This window comes from Sarcophilus harrisii, chromosome 1 (assembly GCF_902635505.1).
Source record: "Sarcophilus harrisii chromosome 1, mSarHar1.11, whole genome shotgun sequence".
Taxonomy (NCBI): Eukaryota; Metazoa; Chordata; class Mammalia; order Dasyuromorphia; family Dasyuridae; genus Sarcophilus; species Sarcophilus harrisii.
In genome coordinates, this window is record NC_045426.1 from 120,017,915 (window position 1) to 120,044,244 (window position 26,330).

A 26,330-nucleotide genomic window follows, 5' to 3' on the forward strand; every position below is an offset into this window, starting at 1 on the left:
TTTATCTTCACAATAATTCTAAAATTTAGGTGTTATTTTTTTAGAAGAAACTCAGGCAAGTAGAGGTTAAGTATTTCACCAAGTCCACATAACTAGTAAGTATCTGAGTCTGAATTTGAACTCAGGTCTTCCTGACTCTTGGTTTAACACTATCCACTGCACCATCAGGTATCTTTCATCTTAGTTCAACCAATCATTCCCCTTCGCTAAAACTACCGAGATCATTTCCTTCTCTCAAGTCTTTTTTCTATCTATGTAAGAAAGAAGGAAGAGAGTATTTACTTTGTACCTACTGTGCTAAATGCTTTATAATTTGTAAAGAACACAACCGCCCCGAGAAGTAAGTGCTATTGTTAGCCCCGTGAGATAGATATAAATATGAAGCGATTTGTCCGGAGTCATATAACTAGGACACATCTAAGTCCAGGTTGTCTTGATTCCTACCTCTGAACTCTACGCATGGCCCCATCTAGTGATCTTTCTAAACAGCACAGGACTGACTTTGTCCCCTCACTATTCAATGCATGTCAATGGCTTCTTAATAGTTCTAGAATCAAATATAAACTATTGTTTGACATTCATAATTCTTCATGATCCTAGTCCCATCCTACTTTTCTAATATTCTTACATAATACTCTGTGCACACAAGCAAACTATGCTGGCCTATTTGCATTCCTAAAACACAACACTCCCTCTTCTATTTCTGGCTTTTATATTGATATTTTCTATCCTGGCTCTCCATCACTCCTGGAATGCCACCCTTCACTTCTCCCTCTTATAATTCTCATTTCCTTTAAGGCTTAGTTTAACTAAAAGTCATTCTCCAGTAGAAAAATTAAGATATAATCAAATAATTCTCAAGAGAATTGCAAATAATTAACAACCATATTGAATGCTCCAAATAGCCAATAAGAGAAATGCAAATTACAACTCTGAGGTTTCATTTCCCACTCTAAAAATTGACAAAGGTGAAAAAAGATGGAAATGGTCAATATTGAAGTTGGGAGAAAATAGTATGTACTAATGAATTCTTGGTGGATCTGTGAATCAATACATTTATTTTGGAAAGTAATTTGAAATTATACAAATTGACTAAAATATTTTAGTCTTTGAGTCAGAGATTCCATTATTAGGCTTTTGTCCCATTGAAGTGTTGAAAAGAATATACACCAAAATACGTATTATCATAGCACTTTATGATAGAAAAGAATTGCAAATAAAATAGATACCAGTTGATTGGGGAATGTAGAGAACCATGGAAAGATCTACATGAATTTATGCATAATAAATGGAGCCAAAAAAAGATATACACAATAACTAAACCAACATTAAGAGAAAGAAAAACCACCACCACTCCCCAAAAGAAAGAAAATCAAAAGTGAATCTTGTAAAAAAACAGAAGCAATAACTTGAAAGAAAAAATGACATACCCACTCACATCCTTTTGCTAAGGCATGACATCTATGAATGTGATATGTTGCAAATTTTTTGGCCAGTTATGCTGAATTTTTCCTCTTGTCTTTAAAAAATACTGCTTCTTATAGGCACAGGAAGGTAGGACTACTAGGGAAAATTATGGTGATTTTTTAAAAAATAAAAACTTTTTTTCTTTTGGAGACAATCAGATTTAAGTGATTGGCCCAATGTCACATAGCTAGTAAGTCTCATAGCTAGTAAGAATTTGAATTCAGGTCCTCCCAACTCCACGGCCAGTGCTTTATCTACTGTGCCATTTAACTGTCCCCAAAATTTAATTTTTTAAAAATCTCATTTGGACATACACCCCAAAAAAAGACTCAGGTCACGGACTATCTTGTTCAGGAGGCCTTTTCTGATTGGCTGCTTGGACTTTACTTCTAAGTCTATATCTTATATATACATATTTAGATATGTCCATATTGTCTCCCCAAGTAGAATATAAGATCCTTCAGAGCAGGGACTGTTTCAGATTTATTTTTATATCTCAATGCTTAGCAGAGTGCCTGATCCATAATAAGCACTTAATAAATGCTTATTAATTGTTTTACATTAAAAGATGCCCAAAAAAAAAAAAAACCTACTGTGAAACTTTTAGTCTATGGATTGTAAGGAACAAGTGTACAAGCCTTCAGATAAAGCTTATTTCATTATAATTCTGATTTTCATGTATGAAAAATGAATACAGAAAAATCTATAAATTTTTGACTTCTCTCAGGCCTGCTTAGATTTATTTTCCCAACCCCAATAAGCAATTATTGATAAGATATGTTTTTTTTAATTATAAAAAAATTAAATTGTTCATATACACTAAGTTCCATAAGAACTGTATCCACAACAACTAGATAGAGAGCCAGAGTCCATTGCTTCTCCTTAAAGTTTGATGTATGACTCCATGGGCAAAACTAGGTGAAATTCATAAGGAAATATATTGCTACAAGTCTAGAATAATTTTCCAAGTCAGCTGTCCAAAAATGGGACAAGCTTCATGGAAGAGCAAATTAAACTATATGACCTTTAAAATTTCTTCCAAGTCTATGACTCCAATGATGAAAAGAAAGAGTTGCAGATGTATTGACTCCTTTGATCAGCAAACTCCTTCATCTGAGCACTAAATAGAACTAAGTAGAACTCAGATATGGCCAACAAGAAGCCATTTCTCTAAATGACCAAGGGACAGTTAAACTACTTGTTCTAAAATTTGGTACTTTGAGGTTTTGATCTAATGCATTCTGTCTTGGAAATAGACAATTCTGTACCTTTTCTAACAGGTTCTTAGTGCATATAGGATTCTACATGGAGTTTGTTTCTAGGATTTCCTGATCCTGTTTGTGTGAGCCTCATTTTTCAATGTCCTCAGCCAGAGAAAGAAAGGATGCATGTGAGAGCAGTAGTTTAGCATAGGGCACCTCACCAAGCTCTGTCCCTGTACCTGTTCATCTAGTATTTCTGAGAATCCAAATCATTTCTGTTGTCCCTTTAATCCTTGTTTTCCCAAATTTCAAATCCATCTCTTCCAATTCAAGTAGGACGAGATTTCTGAAAAGTATTTATATCTGTGATCTTATCCCTTATCCACATAGGCACAAGTACATAGCAAAGAATCAGACTTTTCCATAGATGAAGAAGTAGAACAAGAAAGAAAGAAAATTGAGGAATCCTTTTCAGAGCTTTTGCAGAGTACTCCACTGGTTATTAAACAACTCACAAAGGTAAAGTCAGATGGAAGACAGTTTCCTTCTTCAACAGAGAATTATTGAATATATGTACTGATTTAATTAATACATTGCTTGATCTCTGGGATCTATGGAGTGATGACCTAAGATAAATTTCCTTTGTGAAACAGAAAGATTTATGAAAAAAAAAGCCAGGAGTTTATTCTTAGTCATAGATGAATGTTTTTTGAGTTCTTTGGGGATTAACAGACCAGTTTTTAATGTCTTTAATAATAATTTTTATAAATTCTTTAGTAAGTCACAGTATCTATATGCAAGAGACAAATTAGTGGAACCCAGGATAGGGTATTTCTTATTGAAGAGAAGACAAAAGCAGAACGTGATGTTACTATTCCCAGCAATGAAAAATGAATAGAAGATTTCAGGCTTACAAGACAAAAACAGAAAGATTGTTAAAAGAGAGTCAAGAGGAGATCTAAAAGATATTAGGTTAACTTCTGTTTGCCTGCCAGTGAACATCATAAGTATTTAAAAGACATGGGGGAACTAGACAGAAGAAACATCCCAATCAGAAACGATAGGTGAAAAACATCTAGACAGAAGCATATGAGCCAATTTTGGGGGCCTATGAAGGAAAAGAAAAAGATTGTACTAGATCAGATTTTGAATTTCAAGAAACAATGACAAAGGCTCATAGTAAGTAAACATAACTACAAAGTTTTATTGAATAATATACAAAGCACATGAACATAGTCACTGAAGAAGGGCACAAGAAGACAGACACATTTACTTGACTATCTACATCAGGATTCCCATCTTTGTTAGACCTAAAGAAATGAAACTGCTGTGCCAGACCTAAAACTATATTATAAAGCAGCAGTTATCAACACCATGGTACTGGCTAAGAAATAGATTAGTTGATCAGTGGAATAAGTTAGATTCAGAGGACAAAATAGTCAATGACTGTAGCAAACTATTGTTTAACAAACCCAAAAACCCCCAACTTTTGGTATTAGAACTGTTTGACAAAAATTGCTGGGAAAATTGGAAACTAGTACAGCAGAAACTAGGCATTGATTCACATCTAACACCATAAACCAATATAACATTAAAATGGGTTCATGACTTAGACATAAAGAGTGATATTATAAGCAAATTAGAAGAACAAAGAATAATTTACCTCTCAGATCTGTGAAAAAGGAAGGAATTCATGACCAAAGAAGAACTGGAGATCATTATTGAACAAAACTAACACAAATAAGATTAGAAGGGAAGCAATAAATTGGGAACATACTTTTACATTTAAGGGTTCTGATAAAGGCCTCATTTCTAAAATATATAATTGACTCATAAGAATTCAAGCCATTCTCCAACTGATAAATGATCAAAGGATATGAACAGATAATTTTCAGATGAAGAAATTGATACCATTTTTAGTCATATAGAAAGGTTTCTAAATCACCTTTGATCAGAAGAATGCAAATTAAGACAACTCTTGAGATAGCCACTATCCATCTCTCAGATTGGATAAAATGAAAGAAAAAGATAATGACAAATATTATAGGGGATGTGGGAAAACTGGGACACTGATACATTGTTTATAGAGTTGTTATCAGATCCAACTGTTCAGAAGAACAATTTAGAACTATGCCCAAAGGGTTATCCAGCAGTGTTTCTACTGGGCTTATATCCCAAAGAAATTTATTATTATTATTATTATAGCTTTTTATTGACAAAACACATGCATAGGTAATTTTCTCAACATTGACCCTTGCAAACACTTCTGTTCCAACTTTTCCTCTCCTTCTCTCCACCTCCTCCCCTAGTTGGTAGGCAGTCCCATACATGTTAAATATGTTAAAGTATATGTTAAATACAATATATGTATACATATTTATACAGTTATCTTATTGCACAAGAAAAATTGGATTTAGAAGGTAAAAATAACCTGGGAAGAAAAACAAAAATGCAAGCAAACAACAGAAAGAGTGCAAATGCTATGTTGTGGTCCACACTCATTTCTCATTTCCCAGTGTTCTTTTGCTGAGTGTAGCTGGTTCTGTTCATCACTGATCAATTGGAACTGATTTGGATCCTCTCATTGCCAAAGATAGCCACTTCAATCAGAATTGATTATCATATACTATTGTTGTTGAAGTATATAATGATCTCCTGGTCCTGCTCATTTCACTCAGCATCAGTTCATGTAAGTCTCTCCAGACCTTTCTGAAATCCTCCTGCTTGTCATTTCTTACAGAATAATAATATTCCATGGCATTCATATATCACAATTTACCCAGCCATTCTCCAATTGATGGCCATCCATTCAATTTCCAGTTTCTAGCCATTACAAAGAAGGCTGCCACAAACATTTTGGCACATACAGGTTCCTTTCCCTTCTTTAATATCTCTTTGGGATATAAGTTCAGTAGTAACACTGCTGGATCAAAGGGTGTACACAACTTTTGAGCATAGTTCCAAATTGATCTCCAGAATGGTTGGTTCCATTCACAAATCCACCAACAATACATCAGTGTCCCAGTTTTCCCATATCCCCTCCAACATTTGTCATTATTTTTTCCTGTCATCTTAGCCAATCTGACAGGTGTGTAGTGGTATCTCAGAGTTGTCTTAATTTGCATTTCTCTGATCAATAATAATTTGGAACGCCTTTTCACATGAGTAAAAATAGTTTCAATTTCATCACCTGAAAATTCATATCCTTTGACCACTTATCAATTGGAGAATGGCTTGATTTCTTATAAATTAGAGTCAATTCTCTATATATTTTGGAAATCAGGCCTTTATCAAACCCTTTAACTGTAAAAATGTTTTCACAGTTTATTGCTTCCCTTCTAATCTTGTCTGCATTAGTTTTGTTTGTACAAAAGCTTTTTAATTTGTTATAATCAAAATTTTCTATTTTGTGATCAATAATGATCACAATAATGTTTTTCTTAGGTCACAAATTCCTTCCTCCTCCACAGATCTGAAAGGTAAACTATCCTATGTTCTTCTAATTTATTTATAATCTCATTCTTTATGCCTAGATCATCAGCCCATTTTGATCTTATCTTGGTGTATGGTGTTAAGTGTGGGTCCATGCCTAGTTTCTACCATACTAATTTCCAATTTTCCCAATAGTTTTTGTCAAATAGTGAATTCATATCCCAAAAGTTGGGATCTTTGGGTTTGTCAAACACTAGATTAATAAAGTTATTGACTATTTTATCCTGTGAACCTAACTTATTCCACTCATCAATTCTTAGCCAATACCAAGTGGTTTTGGTGACCACTGCTTTGTAATATAGTTTTAGATCAGGTACAGCAAGGCCACTTTCATTTGATTTTTTTTCATTAGTTCCCTGGAAATTCTTCATCTTTTGTTCTTTCAGATGAATTTTGTTGTTATTTTTTCTAGGTCATTAAAATAGTTTCTTGGGAGTCTGATTGGTATAGCATTAAATAAATAGATTGGATAGTATTGTTATCTTTATTATATTCGCTCGACCTATCCAAGAGCACTTAATATTTTTCCAATTGTTTAGATCTGACTTTATTTGTGTGGAAAGTGTTTTGTAGTTTTGCTCATATAGTTCCTGACTTTCCTTTAGCAGATGGATTCCCAAATATTTTATTCTATTGACAATTATTTTAAATGGAATGTCTCTTTGTATCTCTTGTTAGTGATATATAAAATGCTGAGGATTTATGTGAATTTATCTTGTATCCTGCAACTTTGCTAAAGATGTGGATTATTTCTAATAGCTTTTAGTAGAATCTCTGGGGTTCTCTAAGTATACCATCATATCATCTGCAAAGAGTGATAATTTGGTTTCTTCATTACCTATTCTAATTCCTTCAATCTCTTTTTCATCTCTTATTGAAGCTAGCATTTCTAATACAATATTGAATAGTAATGGTGATAGTGGGCAACCTTGTTTCACTCCTGATATTATTGGGAATGGTTGCAGTTTATCACCATTACATATGATGCTTACTGATGGTTTTAAATAGATGCTACTGACTATTTTAAGGAAAAGTCCATTTATTCCTATACTTGCTAGTGCTTTTTTAATAGGAATGGGTGTTGGATTTTATCAAATGCTTTTTCTGCATCTATTGAGATGATAATATGGTTTTTGTTAATTTGGTTATTGATGTAGTCAGTTATGCTAATAGTTTTCCTAATATTGAACCAGCCCTGCATTCCTAGTATAAATTCTACTTGGTCATAGTGTATTATCCTGGAAATGATTATCTGTAATCTTTTTGCTAATATTTTATATTTAAAATTTTTGTATCAATGTTCATTAGGGGGATTGGTCTATAATTTTCTTTCTCTGTTTTCATCCTACCTAGTTTAGGTATCAGTGCCATGTCTGTGTCATAAAAGGAATTTGGTAGGACTCTTTCAATCCCTATTTTTTCAAATAGTTTATATAGCAGTGGAGTTAATTGTTCTTTAAATGTTTGGTAGAATTCACATGTAAATCCATCTGGTCCTGGGGATTTTTTCTTAGAGAATTGATTAATAGCTTGTTCTATTTCTTTTTCTAAAGTGAGACTATTTAGCCAATTTACTACTTCTTCTATTAATCTGGGCAACCTATATTGTTGAATGTATTCATCCATTTCATTTAAGTTATCAAATTTATTGGCATTAAGTTGGGCAAAGTAACTCCTAATTATTGCTTTAATTTCCTCTTCATTAGTGGCAAATTCTCCCTTTTCATTTTTAAAACTAACAATTTGATTTCCCTCTTAACGTTTTCTAATCAAATTTACCAAGGATTTATCTATTTTGTTGGTTTTTCTATAGAACAAATTCTTAGTTTTATTTATTAATTCAATAGTTTTTTTTTTTTACTTTCAATTTTATTAATCTCTCCTTTTATTTTTAAATTTCAAGTTTAATTTTTGATTGGGGGTTTTTAATTTGGTCTTTTTCTAGCTTTTTTTAGTTGCAAACCTAATTCATTGATTTTTCTCTTTCTCTATTTTATGCAAGTAGACCTCTAGAGATATAAAATGTCCCTTTATTACCACCTTGGCTGTATCCCACACATTTTTGGTATGATGTCTCATTATTGTCATTCTCTTGGGTGAAATTATTAATTGTGTCTATGATTTTCTGTTTCACCCATCCATTTTTTAGGATGAGATTATTTAGTTTCCAATTACTTTTTGGTCTATTTTCCCCTGGCTTTTTATTGAATGTAATTTTTATTGCATCGTGATCTAAAAGGGATGCATTTACTATTTCTGCCTTTCTGCATTTGAATTTGAGGTCGTTATGTCCTAATATGGTCAATTTTTGTTGAGGTTCCATGAATTGCTGACAAGATAGTGTATTCCTTTCTGTCTCCATTTAGTTTTCTCCAAAGATCTATCATACCTAACTTTTCTAGTGTTCTATTTACCTCTTTAACTTCTTTCTTATTTATTTTGTGGTTTGATTTATCTAGTTCTGAGAGTGCAAGGTTGAGATCTACCACTATTATAGTTTTGCTGTCTATTTCTTCTTGCAGCTCTCTTAACTTCTTCTTTAGAAATTTCCACACTTACCTTCAGAATCCAATTCTTCCTGTGCAACAAGAGAACTGTTTGATTCTGCACCCATATATTGTATCTAAGATATACTGCGACATATTCAACATATATAAGACTGCTTGCCATCTAGGGGAGGGGATGGAGGGGGAGAGGGGAAAAATCGGAACAGAAGTGAGTGCAAGGGATAATGTTGTAAAAAATTATCCTGGCATGGGTTCTGTCAATAAAAAGTTATTATAATAAAAAAATAAAATTAAAAAAAAAAGAAATTTCCACGCTATACCACTTGGTGCATATATGTTTAGTATTGATATTGTTTCATTATCTATGCTATCCTTTAGCAAGATATAGTGTCCTTCCTTATCTCTTTTAATTAGATCAATTTTTGCTTTTGCTTGATCTGAGATCAGGATGATCTACCCCTGCTTTTTTTACTTCACCTGAGGCATAGTAGATTCTGCTCCAGCCTTTTACCTTTCCTCTATATGTATTGTCCTGCTTCAAGTGTTTCCTGTAAACAACATATGGTAGGATTCTGGCTTTTAATTCAGTCTGCTTTTGCCTCCATTTTATGAAGGAGTCTATTCCATTCATATTTATGGTTAAAATTACTAATTCTGTATTTCCTACCATCTTGTTAGCCCCAGATTATGCTTTTCTCTTCCTTGCCCCCTTCCCCGTTCCCCAGTATTAAACTTATGAGCACCACTTGCCTCATGCAGCCCCTCCCTCTTTAGGATTCCCTTCCCCCCTTAGAGTCCCACCCCTTTTCTTAAACCTTTTCTTTACTATTTCTGTATTCCCTTATATTTAGCCTACCCCTTCTCTTTTCGCTTTTCCCCTCCCACTTTTCAATGAGATAGAAAAAGTTTCAATATGTCTAATATTTTCTCTTTGAGCCAATTCTGATGAGACTAAGATTCACATTATATTCATCCCCCTACCTTCTTTCCCTCAGATATAATAGGTTTCCTTTGCTTCTTTGTGAGATGTAGTACCTCCACTTTTCTCTTCTTCTGGTACAATTTCCTTTCTACCTCTAGATCCTTTTTGGTTTTTTTCTGGCTGCTTGTGGTATTTTTTCCTTGGTCTGATAGTTCTAGAATTTAGCCACAATATTTCTTGGATATTTTGATTTTGAGATCTCTTTCAGTAGGTGATGAATTCTTTCAATGCCTATTTTACCTTCTATTTCTATTACATCTGGGCAGTTCTCTTTGATGATTTCCTGAAAAATAGTGTCTAGGCTCTTTTTTTCATCATGATTTTCAGGGAGTCCAATAATCCTTAGATTATCTCTCCTAGATCTATTTTCCAGGTCTGCTGTTTCCCAGGTAGGTATTTAACATTTTTTCTTTTTTTTCATCTTTTTTGGTTTTGCTTGACTGATTCTTGGTGTCTCCATGAGTTATTCATTTCCATTTGTTTAATTCTGATTTTTAATGAATTATTTTCTTCATTTACTTTTTTATTTCTTTTTTTAATTGTCCAATTGAGTTTCAAATGAGTCATTTTGTTTTTTGGATTTTTTTTTCCATTTTGCCAATTTTATTTTTAAATAGTTTTTTTTCTTTTTCCAATTCACTAATTCTGTTTTTCAGGGAGTTGATTTCTTTATCCACTCTATCTTTTAATAAGTTACATGTCTTATCCAGACCCTCTTGCCAAGCTTCCTTTTCCTTTCCGTATTTTTCTTTTAGCTCTTTTGTAAGAGCCTTTTAAATTTCTTCTATGAGAGTCTTATGCAATGGGGACCAGGTTATATCATCATTTGGGGCTTCATCTGGAGAAATCTGCTTTTGGTCTCCTCAGGGTTTGAAGTCTGCTCTTTTTCAGTATAGAAGCTATCTATAGTTAGAGCCCACTTTGCCTTTTTACTCATATTGAGAAAAAGAAAAAAACTGCAGTCTGCTTTTGGTGCAATGTGGGGTTACTGAGCTTCCTCAACAGACAACAGGAAGTAGCAATGAAGCAGCAGTAGGACAGCAATGGCTGTGCTGGAATTAGTGTCTGGGCTGTGTTCAACATCTGTGCTGGAATTAACGGTGCTGAGATCATGCTGAGACACTCCTGGTGCTGGGTGGGTGTGGCCAAATGCCGAGAGACTTTAGCGTTTTGGGGTCACAGTCTTTACCCCCGTGTTTATAGCTTCTCTGCTCATCTGCTGATTTGCTGCCAGGGCAAAATAGCTGACACTGTGGTAAAGTTCTCCCCACAAATTTTCAGCCAGTGAAGACCATCCCCACCATCCTCTAGACTGCTCAGCATGAGCTGTTTTCCATGCTCTCACTACCTACCTGCCTGATGCTGCTTCTGGTCAAGTACCATTCCATCCCCACACGTGAGGAAAAACAGACCCTTTCTTGTGAATTTTGAGATTATCTTCTTTTGGTAATATGTGTACTTCCAATATTTGTATGTTTTAACAGTCAAATTCCAAGGCTGATTTTCATAAAAAAAAATAGTCTGAGGGTGAGGAAGAGCTTAGATACATGTGTGTGTGTCCTCTCTGCCATCTTGGCTCTCCCAAAGAGATCTTAAGGGAGGAAAAGGGACCCACCTGTGCAAAACTGTTTGTGGCAGCCCTTTTTGTAGTGGCGAGGAACTGGAAACTGAGTGGATGCCCACTAGAGAATTGGAGAATGGCTAAATAAGTTATGGTATATGAATGTTATGGGATATTATTGTTCTGTAAGAAATGATCAGCAGGATGATTTCAGAGAGGCCTGGAGAGACTTACATGAATTGATGCTAAATAAGCAGAACCAGGAGATCATTGTACATGGCAACAAGAAGATTATATGGTGATCAATTCTGATGGACATGGGTCTTTTCAACAATGAAATGATTCAGGCCAGTTCCAATGATCTTGTGATGAAGAGAGCCATCTACAACCAGAGAGAGGACAGTGGGGACTGAGTATGGATTACAACATAGCCATTTTCACTGTTTTTTAAATTTTTCTTTCTTAATTTTTTTTTTACTTTTTTATCTGATTTTTCTTATGCAGCAAGATAATTGTATAAATATGTATGCCTATATTGGATTTAACATAACCATGTTTAACATATATTGGATTACATGCAATCTAGGGGAGGGGTAGGAGGAAGGGGGGGAATTGGAACACAAAGTTTTTCAAGGGTCAGTGTTGAAGAATTATCCTTGCATATGTTTTGAAAACAAAAACTTTTAAAAAAGGAGAGGGGGAGAGAAAAAAATGAAGCTGCATATATAACTACTTCCCCCAAAAAAATCTGGATAGTAGGCCATCCAGATTTGTAGCCTGACCACTATGGCAGCCAACATATCAAGAAGCACTGAAGTTCTGTGCTGAATTTTTTAAAAAGTTAGAGCTCTTTCAAGTATATCAGTATTGTGTGTTTGTGATATAAAGGGGACTGGTAGAATTGCTTTTGAGCTAAGGAATGGATGGCTGTCTACTTATATATAGCCATCCTTTATTCTAGAAGTCATTGCTACATTTGTAAAGGCACCTGCATCTAGCAGGGGTTGTCATTTTTGATGTCAATGATCCCTTTGGCAGCCTAGTGAAGCCTATGGATCCTTTCTCAGAATAATGCTTTTAAATTCACAAAATACGTATAAGATTACAAAAGGAAACCAATTACATTGAAATAACGTTATCACAATATTTTAAAAAAAACATGACCCCCAGGCTATGAACTCTTGATATAAATTGTAAAGGACCTGACTCATGTCAGGTAAGTGTCCCTGGCCAACAGGAGGCCCTAAGTATTAATATTATGAAGAAGCTTTCTGAACTAGAAGGAGACAACAATTATACTGCTGCTTTGGGAGAAGGGAATAGGAATAACTTAAGGGACTGTGGCTTTGATTTTCCTAGTTAATAAACAGTATTTTATCAAGTATGTGGGTTTTCTTTTGGCTAAATCTCAGGTATATGGCAGAAGAGTGCGCCTCCTGGCTGTAAACAGGATTTCCTTAACTGTTCAGAAAGGGGAATGTTTTGGATTGCTTGGCTTCAATGGAGCAGGGAAAACCACGACCTTCAAAATGCTGACGGGGGATGAAACAATCACCTCTGGGACAGCCTATATTGATGGCTACAACATCATTACCCACATTAAAAAGGTAGGATGCTATGGCTGGAATGATATATAGGTCAGCTACTTTGAGGAGTAGCATTTGTGTAAAAGGGAATAATGAAAGGAAGGAACTAAAAGCAATGGTATCATCCTGAGGGACAATGACTATCCTTAGACAACATATATTAGGGTAAATAGTAAGCTAGTAGTATAGGCTTAGGAAAAGGTTGTGAAATGTAAGCATTCTAAAAATTCAAATGGAGAATGTTTTCAATAAACTAGGATAGAGAAAAATAATAGAGTGCCTATTCATTCTTCATTCCTTTAAGAATGGCAGAAAACTCCCTCGGGTGTCTCTAGAACTACAGACTAATTAGTCTTCACCCAGCCTCATTAGTTTTCCAACCTCTTGGTCAGGTATTTGGCAGCCCAGCAGATCTGATTACCTCTATTAACTCATAAAGGTGTTTGAATAGATCACTGTTGGCTTTGTTTTGTTTTGTTTTACCAGGTGAGCACTCAGTATCCAAAAGAGTACTTCTGGTCAAAAGTATCTCAAGTCTTACTCCAGGTCTTCTTGGTTCTGTTGTCTGTCTCTGAACTGCCCTGAAACATTATGTTAATGGGATCTTAAAGATCCATGAGGAAAAGTGGTACTATACCAGTATAGGTGGGATGCTATCCTAGAAGGCAAAAGTCCTGAATTCTCTTCCTAACTACACAGAAGGAGTCACCTTGGAGAAAATCAGTTAATCTTTATGACTCTCTAGTTTCTGATCAATACCATAAATATAGTACTAAATAATTTCTAAAGTCTCTTCAAGATGCGACAATCTGCAATTCTGTGACTTGTCACAGAAGCTAATCCTTGAGTGTGAAACTGAAGTCTTTGTTGATTCAAATACAGCCTTTATTACTCCAAGATGATGTCTAGCTGAAGTTTTATCCCTAATAATAATATCTAAATGAGTTAGTACATGTGAATTCCTAGACTATCAAAGCATGCCTACTGCTATTACAATATAATTGACTTGTCTATTGACTATAATATATTTAGATGAATTCTTTTAATTGGAACCAAAAGCGGTAGTGCATTATATAATTAAATCAATGTAGCTTCCACACATTGGATTTGAGATCTGTAGACTTGAATTCAAATCATAGCTTTGTTCCTTATTTTTATGAGCTTGAGCAAGTCATAAAATCAAAAGTTTAGAGTTGGAAATTATCTTGGAAGTTATCTAATGTAAATCTATCATTTTATAAAGGAGAAAATTGAAGGTCAAAGGTACTGTCTAAAAGTTCAGTATTCTTTCCGTTGTGCCATGTTACCATTTCACCTCTCTAGGCCTACTTTTGCTCATCTGTTTATTGTTTTGTTTTTTTTATTGTACTTGATGACCCCAAGGTCATTTCTAGCTCTAAGTCTTATGATCCCAGTATAATTAAGTCATGTCCCTCCAGATCCCAGAATCTCTCTTAAAAGTGTTTTTGAAAGGAAAAAAAGGTAAAGATGAGTCTATCCTCTCTAATAAAAATCCAGATCCTATTAAGTCAATTGACTGGTTTTGAAATATTCATTACCCATATCACTATTCTGTGCTCCTGAACAAACTTCCCTGCTTCTGAAAATCTGCTTTGTCCCCTGACTCAAGTTTCCTTATGACTAGGATTTTACTTTTCTCATCTGTGATCATGAAGCTTTAAGATGGTACATGAGTAACCACTATGAAAGCATAATGAAGTTGGCAATATCACTGAACTAATCAGCATCTTTTTATGTCATTTCCCAAGAGTAACTTTGTCTCCATATTCTGCTTGGGCCAAACCTTCCCAAAAGGAACTGGCAGAGAAACAGGATAGTGGTGATCTGTTGGCCAATCAAAGAGATCTTCTTAAGGGAAAGCTAAGTGGTACAGTGGATAGAGCACCAGCCCTAAAGTCAGGAGGACCTGAGTTCAAATCTGGTCTCAGACATTTAACACTTCCTAGCTGTGTGACCCTGTGTAAGTCACTTAGTCTCAATTACCTCAGCAAAAAGAGAGAGAGAGAGAGAGAGAGAGAGAGAGACCCTCTTAGCCTTGAGAGAGAGAGAGAGAGAGAGACTCTCTTAGCCTTGAGAGAGAGAGAGAGAGAGAGAGAGAGAGACAGACCCTCTTAGCCTTGAGAGAGAGAGACCCTCTTAGCCTTGAGAAAGACCCTCTTAGCCTTGAGAGAGAGAGAGACCCTCTTAGCCTAGAGAGAGAGAGAGAGAGAGAGAGAGAGACCCTCTTAGCCTAGAGAGAGAGACCTTCTTAGCCTTGAGAGAGAGAGAGACCCTCTTAGCCTAGAGAGACCCAGACCCTCTTAGCCTTGAGAGAGAGACCCTCTTAGCCTAGAGAGAGAGACCCTCTTAGCCTTGAGAGAGCGAGAGAGACCCTCTTAGCCTAGAGAGAGAGAGACCCTCTTAGCCTTGAGAGAGAGAGAGAATCCCTCTTAGCCTTGAGAGAGAGAAACCCTCTTAGCCTTGAGAGAGAGAGAGAAAGAGAGAGAGAGAGAGAGACCCTCTTAGCCTAGAGAGAGAGACCCTCTTAGCCTTGAGAGAGAGAGAGGGAGACCCTCTTAGCCTTGAGAGAGAGAGAGAGACCCTCTTAGCCTAGAGAGAGAGAGAGAGACCCTCTTAGCCTTGAGAGAGAGAGAGAGAGACCCTCTTAGCCTTGAGAGAGAGAGAGAGAGAGACCCTCTTAGCCTCATTTTTAAAAGTAAGGTTAGAAAGAACTCTCACCCAAAAAAAAAAAAGACATTGAGAGGTCCTAAATCACTCCCAAAAAAAGTCCAATGTCAGAAAATCCAAAGCCCTCCCAGAAATAGAAAGAATTTACAGAGAACAGAACAGAACAAAGTTTCTAGGCAGGTACGTAAGCAAAAAAGGATACCAGGTCTTTTGTCTAGTCAGGTTTAGAAGTTTAGACAACATATAAAGGAACAGGTCCAGGAGGAAACAGATACCAGATTTAACTTTTGGGAATAACATCCCTTACAACTCTTTTGGGATGCCTTTCCTGGACCCACCCCTTTACAACAGGATAAGATTTTCTTATTTGGGGCCACCATTAAGTTTATATCCATTGCCTGGGGTCTTTGCTGTTATTTCAGGTACAACAACGAATTGGCTACTGCCCTCAATTTGATGCCTTACTGGATTACATGACAGGACATGAGACTTTGGTCATGTATGCCCGGCTTCATGGCATCCCTGAGCACCACATTAATAGCCTTGTGAAGGATATGCTGCAGGGGTTGCTTCTAGAAGTCCACTCAGACAAACTCATCAAAACCTACAGGTACAACCCCCTCTTCTTTTAACAATCATCTTATTTTCAGAATTAGGGATTGAAGAACAAATGATTCAACTCAGGTATCAAAATCTTGTCAGAATGGATGCCCATCAATTAGAGAATGGCTGAATAAATTATGGTATATGATTGTTATGGGATATAATTGTTCTGTAAGAAACGACCAGCAGGATGATTTCAGAGACTGAATGAACTGGAGAGACTTACATGAACTGATGCTGAGTGAAATGAGCAGAACCAGGAGAAGACTATACGATGATCAATTCTAATGGACATGGCTCTCTTCAACAATGAGATGATTCAGAGCAGTTCCAATTGTTCAGTGATGAAGAGATCCATCTACATCCAGGATGTAGGAACTAAGTGTGGTTCACAACATAGAATCTTTACTCTTTTTGTTGTTGTTTGCTTGCATTTTATTTTGCTTCTCTTTTTTTATTGGTTTGATTTGATTTTTCTTGTGCAGCATGATAATTGTATAAATATATATACATATATTAGCTTTAACATATATTTCTACCATGTTTAACATACATTGGACTACTTGCCATCTAGGGGAGGGTATGAGGGAAAGGGGGAAATTGGAATACAAGGTTTTGCAAGGGCTAAGGTTGAAGAATTGTCCACGCATATGTTTTGAAAAATAAAAAGCTTTAATAAATACATATATATGTATGTAGATATATATATATAGTCAAAGCTCCATGGCATCTAGCAAATACTCTCTTGAGCAAATGACTCATAAGGTCTTATCAAGATTATAGTTATTCCTGCTCTTATGACAGTTTCATCCTGCCAAATCCTTTGATCATATCTAGGCTAAAGGGCTATACAAAAAGATTTGTCCTATGAGATACCTTCCCCCAGGAAAATAAAGGCCATTTTTTAATAATTTGCTGTTCTCCTATTCACTTCTCAAAACTTCTCTACATCATACCTCATTCTCTCCTCTGTTTAATGGATGAAGAAGAAATGATCTTTCTTTTTACTAGACAACTCCCTCTATATTTTTCTCTTGGTTTCATTCTTTCCTTTATCTTCATAAACTTGTCCCTTAAAGTATTACTTTGTCTTTCTCATTTTCAGTATCATCTTATCTACAAACTCCTTTCTGGCTGCCCACAAATATTTCCATGTCTCTACATTCTTTTAAAAACAACAACAACAACAATAAATCTTTACTTGATCTTGCCTATGTATTCTGCAGATAGTTTGTTTTGTATATATTTATATGTTGTTTCCCCCATGAGACTGTAAACTCCCTGAGCTTTAAAGCCCCCTGGGCTGTAAAGCCCCCACCTCCAGCTGTTTTGCTGTAGCTTTTCTCATTTTCATGGCCAAACTCAAAAAAGTTATGTAAATTAATTATCTATACTACTTCACCTTCTGTTCATTTCTCAATTTTTGTAATCTAGCTTCCAAACTCATCACTCAACTAAAGTTATCAATGATCTCTTAACGCATAAATCAAGTGGCTTTTTTCTCAATCCATAGTCTAGTTGATCTCTCTGTAGCTTTTGAAACTGTCAATTAGGATTCAATTGGATTCTCCTCTCTCTTAGCTTCTTGATTCTGTTCTTATTCAGGTTCACATCTTCAGCATCATCTTTTCTCTACCTAAATCTTATGTCAATCAATTACCAAGTCAAGTAGGTTCTGTCTCCACAGTATTTCTTATATCACCAAATCTCTACTGTCTTTCACCAGGATTATTTCAGGAGCTTCCTAAATGCTCTTCTTGAAGCTTCCAGGCTTTTGCTTCTCCATTTCGTCTTCCCTGTAGATACCAGTTTAATATTTGTAACATGCAGGTTGACAAAGACATGTCTCTACCCTATCCGGAAATTTTCAGTGGTTCTCTATTATCTCTAGGATAAAATGCCTGGAATTTTAAAACTCTCTCTACAACCAGGTTCCTGAATGCCTTGATGGTATTTTTATGTCACTCCCCTCCATATCCTAGTCAAGTGACCTACTAGTTGTTATACCAAATCAATCTTCCATACTATTCCCATATCTTTGCATAGCCCTGTAATGCCTTCCTTCAAACATACTCTCTTCTATTCCATCTCTTAGAATCCTAAGTTTCTTTCAGGGTTCATCTCAAATAGTACCACCTATATGAAGCTTTTATTATTTTCCCCAATTGTTAAGGCTCTCTTCCTCTACAAACATCATTATCTGTTTGCATGTTGTGATCCAGTAGAATGTAAGTTTCTTGAAAACAGAAACTCCTTCATTTTTGTCTCTATATTTCCATTATTTAGCAAGATGGAGATTAACACAGTAGATAGAGGGCCATTAAGAAAAGAAAGATATAGGCCCATGTCCTTCCTCCTCTGAGATCTGGGACCATGGGCAGTCACTTTACAACTATGTTAAACTATAAGTTACAGAGAAGTTGCTGATGTTCACTAATGGAGTTCCACACTGGAGTTCCATACAGGTGAAATTACAGTTCTAAAAAGTATTGCATAATCTAGCATACTTTGTTATGTATAATAGGCACTCAGCAAACAAATCCTTGAAAATACATTGCTTCACTAAAAAGAGGCCTTCTTTCTAATCGATCAGTCAATAAACATTTATTGAAAGCAGGCAACTAAGTGGCATAGTGTGTGGAGTTAGGAAGACCTGGTTCAAATGCAGCTTCAAGTACTTAGTAGTTATGTGACCCTGGACAGGTCACTCTTGTTTCTTTTGGTTTTATCTGCTTGCTTTAGGTAGCCCTGAAGTGAAATAGAGGCCAACAAAAATCTTAGTACCTTCTGCTTTCAGTTCCCACAACTTAGCTGCCATGACTTCATTAGCATGGAAACATATCTGACCTAGATCCCAGGAACAATTATTTTAGTAGACATTTATTAAGCATCTGTGTGTCAGGCACTAAATTAAGTACTGGAGATACAAAAAGTCCCTCAGAGAGTTTATAGTCTCATGGGGGAGACAACATATAAATATATATAAAACAAACTATATACATAATAAATAGGATCTAACTAACAGAGGGATTGGGAAAGGGTTCTCAATAAAAGGTGCTTTTTAGTTGGGATGAAAAATCAGGGAAGTCAGTTGTCAGAGCTGAGGAGGGAGAACATTCCATCCATTAAAGTGTGGGGGAGTAGTTAGAGAGAAAACTAGAGAATATCCATAGCCAAGAGATGTAATATCTTGTTCATTGAACACCCAGGAGGCCAAAGTCATTGGATGTTGGGAGTAAAGTATGAGAAGATTAAAAAGGAACAAGGGGGCTAGGTTATGAAAGGCTTTGCATGCCAACAGAGCATCTTATTTTTGCTCCTAGGAATGGGAAGCACTGGAGTTTATTGAGTAGGGGGGTGATCTGTATTTTGGGAAAATCACTTTAATGGCTGAATGGAATATAGATTGGAATAGGGAGAGACTAAAGACAGGCAGCTCCCCTCGTAGGCTATTGCAGTAATACAGGCAGTGGTGACAAGGGGCTGTTATAAAATGGTAAGAAGAGGATACAGTCAAAGGGCTTGCGAAGGTAAAATCAACTGACCTTAGCAACAATTTGAATATGGGTAGTGAGAAATTTATGAGGAATCTGGGATGATTCCTAGGTTGTAAGCATAAGGAACCAAGAGTGTGGTATTGCCTTTTACGTAACACAGAAGATCATAGGGACAGAGTGGTGAGAATGAATTCTGTTTTGGACAGACTGAGTTGAAAATGTCTAACGTATGTCCATGGTGAGATGTCTGAAAGATAGTTGGAGATGCAAAATTGAAGGTCAATAGAAAACTTGAGCAAGAAAGGTAGATTTGCAAACCATAAATGTAGAGATAGTAATTAAATCCATGAGAGCTGATGCCATTACCAAGTGAAGTAGTATAGACAGAGGAGAAGAGCTTTCTAGGATAGAACTCTCAGGGATCCTGGTGTTTAGAGAGCATGATTTGCTAGAGGATCCAGCAGAACAGAAGGAGCAGTCAGATTAGGAAGAAAAGCAGAAGAGAGGGTTGTTGTAAAAAAAACCTATACAGAAGAGAGTACCAAATAGGAGAGGGTGATAAATGATGTCAAAGCTGCAGAGGGCTCAAGGAGAATGAGGACTGAGAAAAGGCATTGGATTTGACAACTAAGTAATCAGTAACTTTGGAGAGATCATTCTCTGTGGAATGATAAGATCAGAAGTTGGATTATAAAGTGTTAGAATCCTAGTGTTAACTCAATGAAATAGATACAATGCTTATTGGTTCACACCTTAGAGCAAATCCTTACAAAGTGATAAGTCAGTTGCCTAATTTAGTATGGTACCTAGCAAATTCTCTAATTCACTAATGTATTTAAGTACTCATTGGAGTTCACACATATGGGAGATTCACAAAGTTAACTTTGTAACTTTGTGAATTCACACCTCCCTTAATCTTTCCCTCAGAGGAGGACTCCACCTTTGGGAGATTTTTTCAAGATTGAAAATATATAATAGTACAGATATATATAGTATATATATATATATATAGTAGTAGAAAAGAAGGCAGGATTGTTCAAACACAGTACAGAGTGGGGTCCCAGCAAAGGGGATCCCGAAGGATGAGCTGCAAGTTTCTGGTGGCTGGAAGCTCTATGATGGATTAGGGAGTAGATATCTGCCTATTCAAAGAGGGATTGATTAGGAGACCCCCAGAAGTCTTTGGTAAGGATTGGGACATTCAACCTACAAGGTTGGCCTTATGTGGCTGTGATTAGGCGCCCCCACAGGTCCCCCCTTTTTTTCATTTTATATTAAAAAGAATCAAAGGAATTTTCTTTTGACCTGTGCCTGGAGGTTGTTCCTATAAAAGCCTTACCCGCATAGGAAGGGAAACGTCCTTCCTGGCTTGGGTCGGTGTCCTTGAGGAATCTTACCTGTCGGCAACAGGTCTCGATGTTTGTCGAAAATTTCATTGTCAATGAGCATCAAGGGGTCATCACCACCCTCAAAAATGAATGGGTTTTCCCGGTATCTATTGGGATTTTAAAAGAAATGATTTTCCGAAGGCCCAGGGTCCAAAAGACAAAGAAAAGCCAATTAAAGGCCTTTGAACTTCGAAGTACTAATGAATTCTAAAAGCTTAAAAATAACCAAAACTATTCCCAGGGCAATTTTAAAAAATAAGCGATTCTAAAGCTAAAGCATTCAAATTAATCTAAACTAGTGAGATCTACCAGTTTCCAAATGTTCTATCTTTTCTCCCTTTTTTTTCCACAGAAAGGAATTATCAAATGACTATTCCCCATATAAATCCCAAGAGTGAATCAAAATCCCTATACATAACATACTAGTACAGTAGCATTTCCTAAAAAGCCCTCAAATAATTACAGTTTTAACAAATCCCATCCCAAATCTTAAACAGAGTGATAGATGATCCAGGCAAGGTTCAACAGTCAGTCATCAAACATTCCCAAAGTCCCTCATATCAGTCCAAAGTACAGTAGATGCAGGGTCCAGTCCATGGTCTCATTTTAAAAACTACTGCTTCAGGCTGTGAAGTGATAGGAGGCTCTCATTCCATGCAGACTAGGTATGCCATGCTGACAAAGCTGGTCAAAGCATTTAGGAGCACTCTGGGAGATACAGAAGCCCACGAACCCACTCTCCGAGGCAGAGTCAGATTCATTCCAACTTTCACCTTGGTGCTGGCTAGAGATGTTTGGAAGAAAAGAAGCCAAAGCTGGCAGAGGCAAAAGATTAGTGGCAAGAGCCCTTGGAACCAAGAAGAGAGATAGGCCTCTAAGAAAGCTAACCGGGCCCAAGGAAAGAGATAAGAAAATAAACGTTTGGATTTTATCAGCTGGGAGCATTTGAAGTGATTATTACTCTGAATTGAAACTAAGGCTGCCTCCCAAAAACCTCCCCAAGAAACCTGCTCTCAGAGAGAACCATTATATTTTTTAAAAAACCACCACAATAAGGAATGAAAAAAAAAGAGTGAGAAGAAAGAAAATGTGGAGGCATTTACCATAGATGATCCTTTTGAGTTGTTCAGCTGCGTAGAGCAAAAGAGGCATGGGTCAGTAGTTAATGGAGATGGAAAGGTTAAGTAAGGGTTTTTTCAGGATAGGGGAGACATGGACATTTTTTGGGGGGGTTGGATAAAGTTCTATTTTTAAAAAATAATTTTAATCAATGAGTATCATTGTATGTGAGTCAGACTGAGACTTACAGGATAACTAGACATGGCAAGGGAATAATCTTTGTCACAGCTTGCAACACAATGACCAGTCTTAGGACAACTGAGAAGGAGTTGTCCCCTAGATCTCCCCTAGATCCACCCCTTTTCCAAACTTCCCTATTGTTGTTAAGTGCCTAAACATCCATTGAGGTAGCTAGGTTTGTAACCTCACTGTCATCCCCAGTTCCTCATTCAACTTCATTACACATATCCAAAAACCTGTCAAAATCTTGTTGCTTCCATTTCATGGACATGTTTTTAAGAAGTAGAAATATGAGCAAATAGAGAAGGATGAGTGAAAGAGTGGGGATGATAGAGAAGAGATAGGAAAGAATGGGATCATTTTAACAAGTAGAGGAGTTGATTTTGTCAAGGGGAAAGGCTATTCATCATGTGAAATGTGTGAAGGAGAAAGTGGAAGAAGGCAACTGAGTAAGAGGAGAAGAAGTTAGCAGTGAATGGTCTCAATTGTTTTCCATAAAATATGAGTCATAGTTCTCAGCTGAAAGAGGAAGAGGAAGAGAAGCCATGGGAAGTTTGAGGAGGGATGAAAAGATTGAGAAAAGCTGTTGCAAAGAGTGGAAAAGTAAGTTGATAAGATATGATAATAGGATTGCCTAGTAGCAGTGAGGGTCCATTTGAGCTTATATGACATAAATTTGTAGTGGGCCACATAACAATTGTGTGATTTTCTCCACTTTTGTTCAGCAACATGTGTGTCGGCACAAAGTAATAAATAGTTATGGTGATCCAGGACTGAAGCTTTCCTGGGAACAGTATGATAAGGGGACTGGGGATTCAAGAGAGAAGGACAGTATAGAGGACCACCAAGGGATCAAGGTGAGGGCAAGAGGTGAGGGTAGAGCTAGTGCATAAGGAGATGGCTTGGAGAGAATTGAAAAGACTAACAGATCATAATGCAGGTCAAAATGCAGATGAAGAATAGAATTATGTAAGAAAAAGCAGAGGGAGAAGTGAAAAGCCAATAGATTATGGTCAGAGAAGGATATTTCAGAATTCTTAAACATGAAGTTGGTACAACTCTGGATCAAAGGTGTGTTCCACCTTTATGTATGACTGAAATAGAAGGAAGGAGTAGCTTATGGGAAGTGAGTAGAGTGGTTAGAATATTTGGGGGAGAATCAATGTTTACTGAAGTCTCTTAGTATGGGGGTAGGAATTAGAAAAATTGTATGTCATACATCAAATTCATTGAAGAAGGAATTCCCCCCTTCCAGGGGGAAGGAAGGATGTCTGTAAACAACAGCTACCAGATTTTGACTGATTGGTAGCTCTGATTAGCATGAACTTCAAAGAAGAAGAGACTACTGAGTATTAAAGGAAGGGGAAAACCTAGAAGTGGCAATGGGCACCAAGGAATATTCCAATTCTCCTGCCTTGACCAATGAACCAAAAAGGAGGAGTGAAGGTTCAGCCAGTACTGGAAAAAGGAGCTAGGGAGTCTGTATTATCAGGGAAAGTCAGATTTCAGTAAGACCTAGTGCATGGAAGGAGTAAGAGAAAAAAATGAATTTAAGATGAAGGGAAGTTTGTTATCTATGGAACAAGCATTCCAGAGGGCACAGTAGAAGAGCTAAGTGGAATTAGGATGAAACTTTGGGGAGGGAAGGAATAAAGGGAATGGGAATGAGCTATTGAGTGGTAGAGAGAATGGAATGGAGTTTGGATGATGGTCTATAGGAGTTCAGAGTCACTAGAATGTAAAAAGTATGACTAGATATGAGAAATATGCTCAAAGGATAATGGGATATCTAATTTCTACAGAATAAATTAATTGTCAAGCTACTTGATCCATTTAGATCAGGATTTTCTCTAACAAGGGCATAAAATAATGATTTGGAAGGCAGAGTTGTCCTTTTTAATAGATATGTCCCCAAATATTTTAGCAATTCTGTTTATTATCCATAAATTGACCTCTTTTAAAGTTTCATATTAAATCAGCTTTACAATGAAAACATAACTTATGCTAATAAACATAAACTGCAATTTAAAAGTTATACTTTAACCTCTCCTGACTCTTTGTAATTAGGTTTGCACACTGGTATAGTTCATGTATACATGTCATGTTATTTCTCTTGGCATGATGATTATACATTTTATAATGTTGCTTTACAGTAACATCAGTAAAACATTCTAACTGAATTTCCTCCTAATGCCCCCAGTGCTACTTAGCCACCTTAAATTAGTTATTTGAAATCTACTCAATTTACCCTATCAGCTAAACTCCATCTTCCGATGAACTCCATCTGCTAAACAGCCTTAGTTTCTCCTACCTTAAATTATTTGTTTTCCCTGTCCTCCCCAAAGAAGACTTCTTCCTCGATAACTTGTTTTCCTCCTGATTTGCTCAACATCGTTTTTGTGAAACCAATGAATAACATTAGGTAATGTCAATATTTCTATACTTATTTCTGCATACTCCATATAGCTATCATTCTTCATGTTAATCATAGTTTTTGTTACAGGGATATACCTGTCTGGTCAATTGAACTTCTATGTAGCAGATTTTACTCTCATTTCCCAACAAAAATGTTTCTAAAATGCAATGCTTTAGATGTCTGCTTCTGGAAAAGTTGATGATTTTTTATTGCTTTTGATAAAACTTTGAAGGTTGTTTAAAGGTCTCCTTTGCTAGTTCATATGTATGTAAAAAGGAGTGATAAAAAAGAGTAAAAAACATGAATAGTTTTCTTTTTTTATTGTAGTAACAAAATCAAGCATTGGCAAGGGCTCTATCTGTGTAAAGCATATGAAGTTTTTCTTTCCAGTTTGCATTTGAACAAAAGAAAAAAAAAGTTTTACTATTTCCAAAATATCAACAGCATTTGTGGTTTCCAAAAGGGACACATAAAGGGTTTTTTCTTTAATGGCACCAGCATGCACACAGGCTACCTTGAAAGATCTCTGGATTTCATTCAGGGAATGAAGGGGAACACTGAAGCTGCCAGTTCTTGAGTGACCTGCTGCCTCCTGTTTTTTCCTCTGTCCCAATCCACAAACCAGCTCAGCCACTCCCAGTGCACATGATTTTATTAAAGTCTCTTTAATAGTGCAGGGGTTCATTTGTTTGGCAATCTGGTAAACAATTTCTTAGCTTGCTTCAAGAAAGATTTTTGTGAAATGGTAAATACAATTTTTGGAAGTATCTCAGCTGTTTTTCAAAACAAGCCTACCTCATATAAAAGAACCTCCATCATTATGTAATTTTTCAGGATTGACAGTTAATGAGGTGCCTTTCTAGTTTTGCTGCTTCAAACATCCATTCATGGGAACTTTTCCACATAATATAGTGACTTTTGTGTCCCATTACACTTATACAAGTAAAATGCTATAACATATAGTCTCCATTGTATTCCCTTTACTAAAATTGGGTCTGTTAATGAAGCTAATTTGAGTTTTAAGTAATTAATTTGAGAAATAAATAACTTAAATGTTAACTAAATATGTAATTCAAGAAAAATGTATGGTAAGTAAATAAGATAAGGTTACAATTTATCTAGAACTTCTAATACTTTTAATGTCTGTTAGCCCTCCAGTAGCCACACAGCTATAGTAGTAATTCAAGCATCTTGTCCTATCTAGAAATAGTTTATTGATGAATGGAGTTATGTGACTTTTCTGTGCCTTCCTCAAAGTAAAGGTTCTCATTTCTGATAATGATCACCCTTCTCCTATAAAGGGCTTTTTAAAAAAAAAAAAAAATGTGTTTTTTTAGCAAATTAATGATATACTAACACTTCTGAACTATACTGCATGTATGCCTTTACTTCATAACATATTTTACAAAAAAAGGAGTACAAAGAGAAAAACAAACAAAAGAAAGAATCTCTCTCATAGGCCATAATAGATATTCAGTCAATGTTTTTTTTAAAGGCCACATTAGAAAGAATTTGATTCTCATTTGAACAGTCCAGTTTTGCAAAGTTTTAACAAACAATTAAAATAACTCAACTTCTTCCACATATTTATCCACAATAAATAGGGGATTTAGATAGGAACACTAGAAAGCTGAAAAGATGT

At 36.1% G+C, this 26,330-nt stretch overlaps 1 protein-coding gene across 7 annotated transcripts in view; it reads left to right on the forward strand.

Moving 5' to 3' along the window:
* The window catches only part of LOC100917056 (ATP-binding cassette sub-family A member 3-like), a 242,475-nt gene that overhangs the window by 193,144 nt on the left and 23,001 nt on the right, over window positions 1–26,330 (forward strand). For 6 of the 7 annotated variants that reach the window (XR_004233331.1, XM_031962329.1, XM_031962313.1 and 3 more), the window contains 3 exons: window positions 3,060–3,188; window positions 12,624–12,818; window positions 15,908–16,095. Coding sequence is in view for 6 of the 7 variants with exons in the window: in XM_031962329.1 (XP_031818189.1) it covers window positions 3,060–3,188; window positions 12,624–12,818; window positions 15,908–16,095 (512 nt within the window). In the remaining variant the exon portion in view is untranslated. The remainder of the gene's footprint in view (window positions 1–3,059; window positions 3,189–12,623; window positions 12,819–15,907; window positions 16,096–26,330) is intronic. The other variant, XM_031962334.1, reaches the window with a different exon arrangement.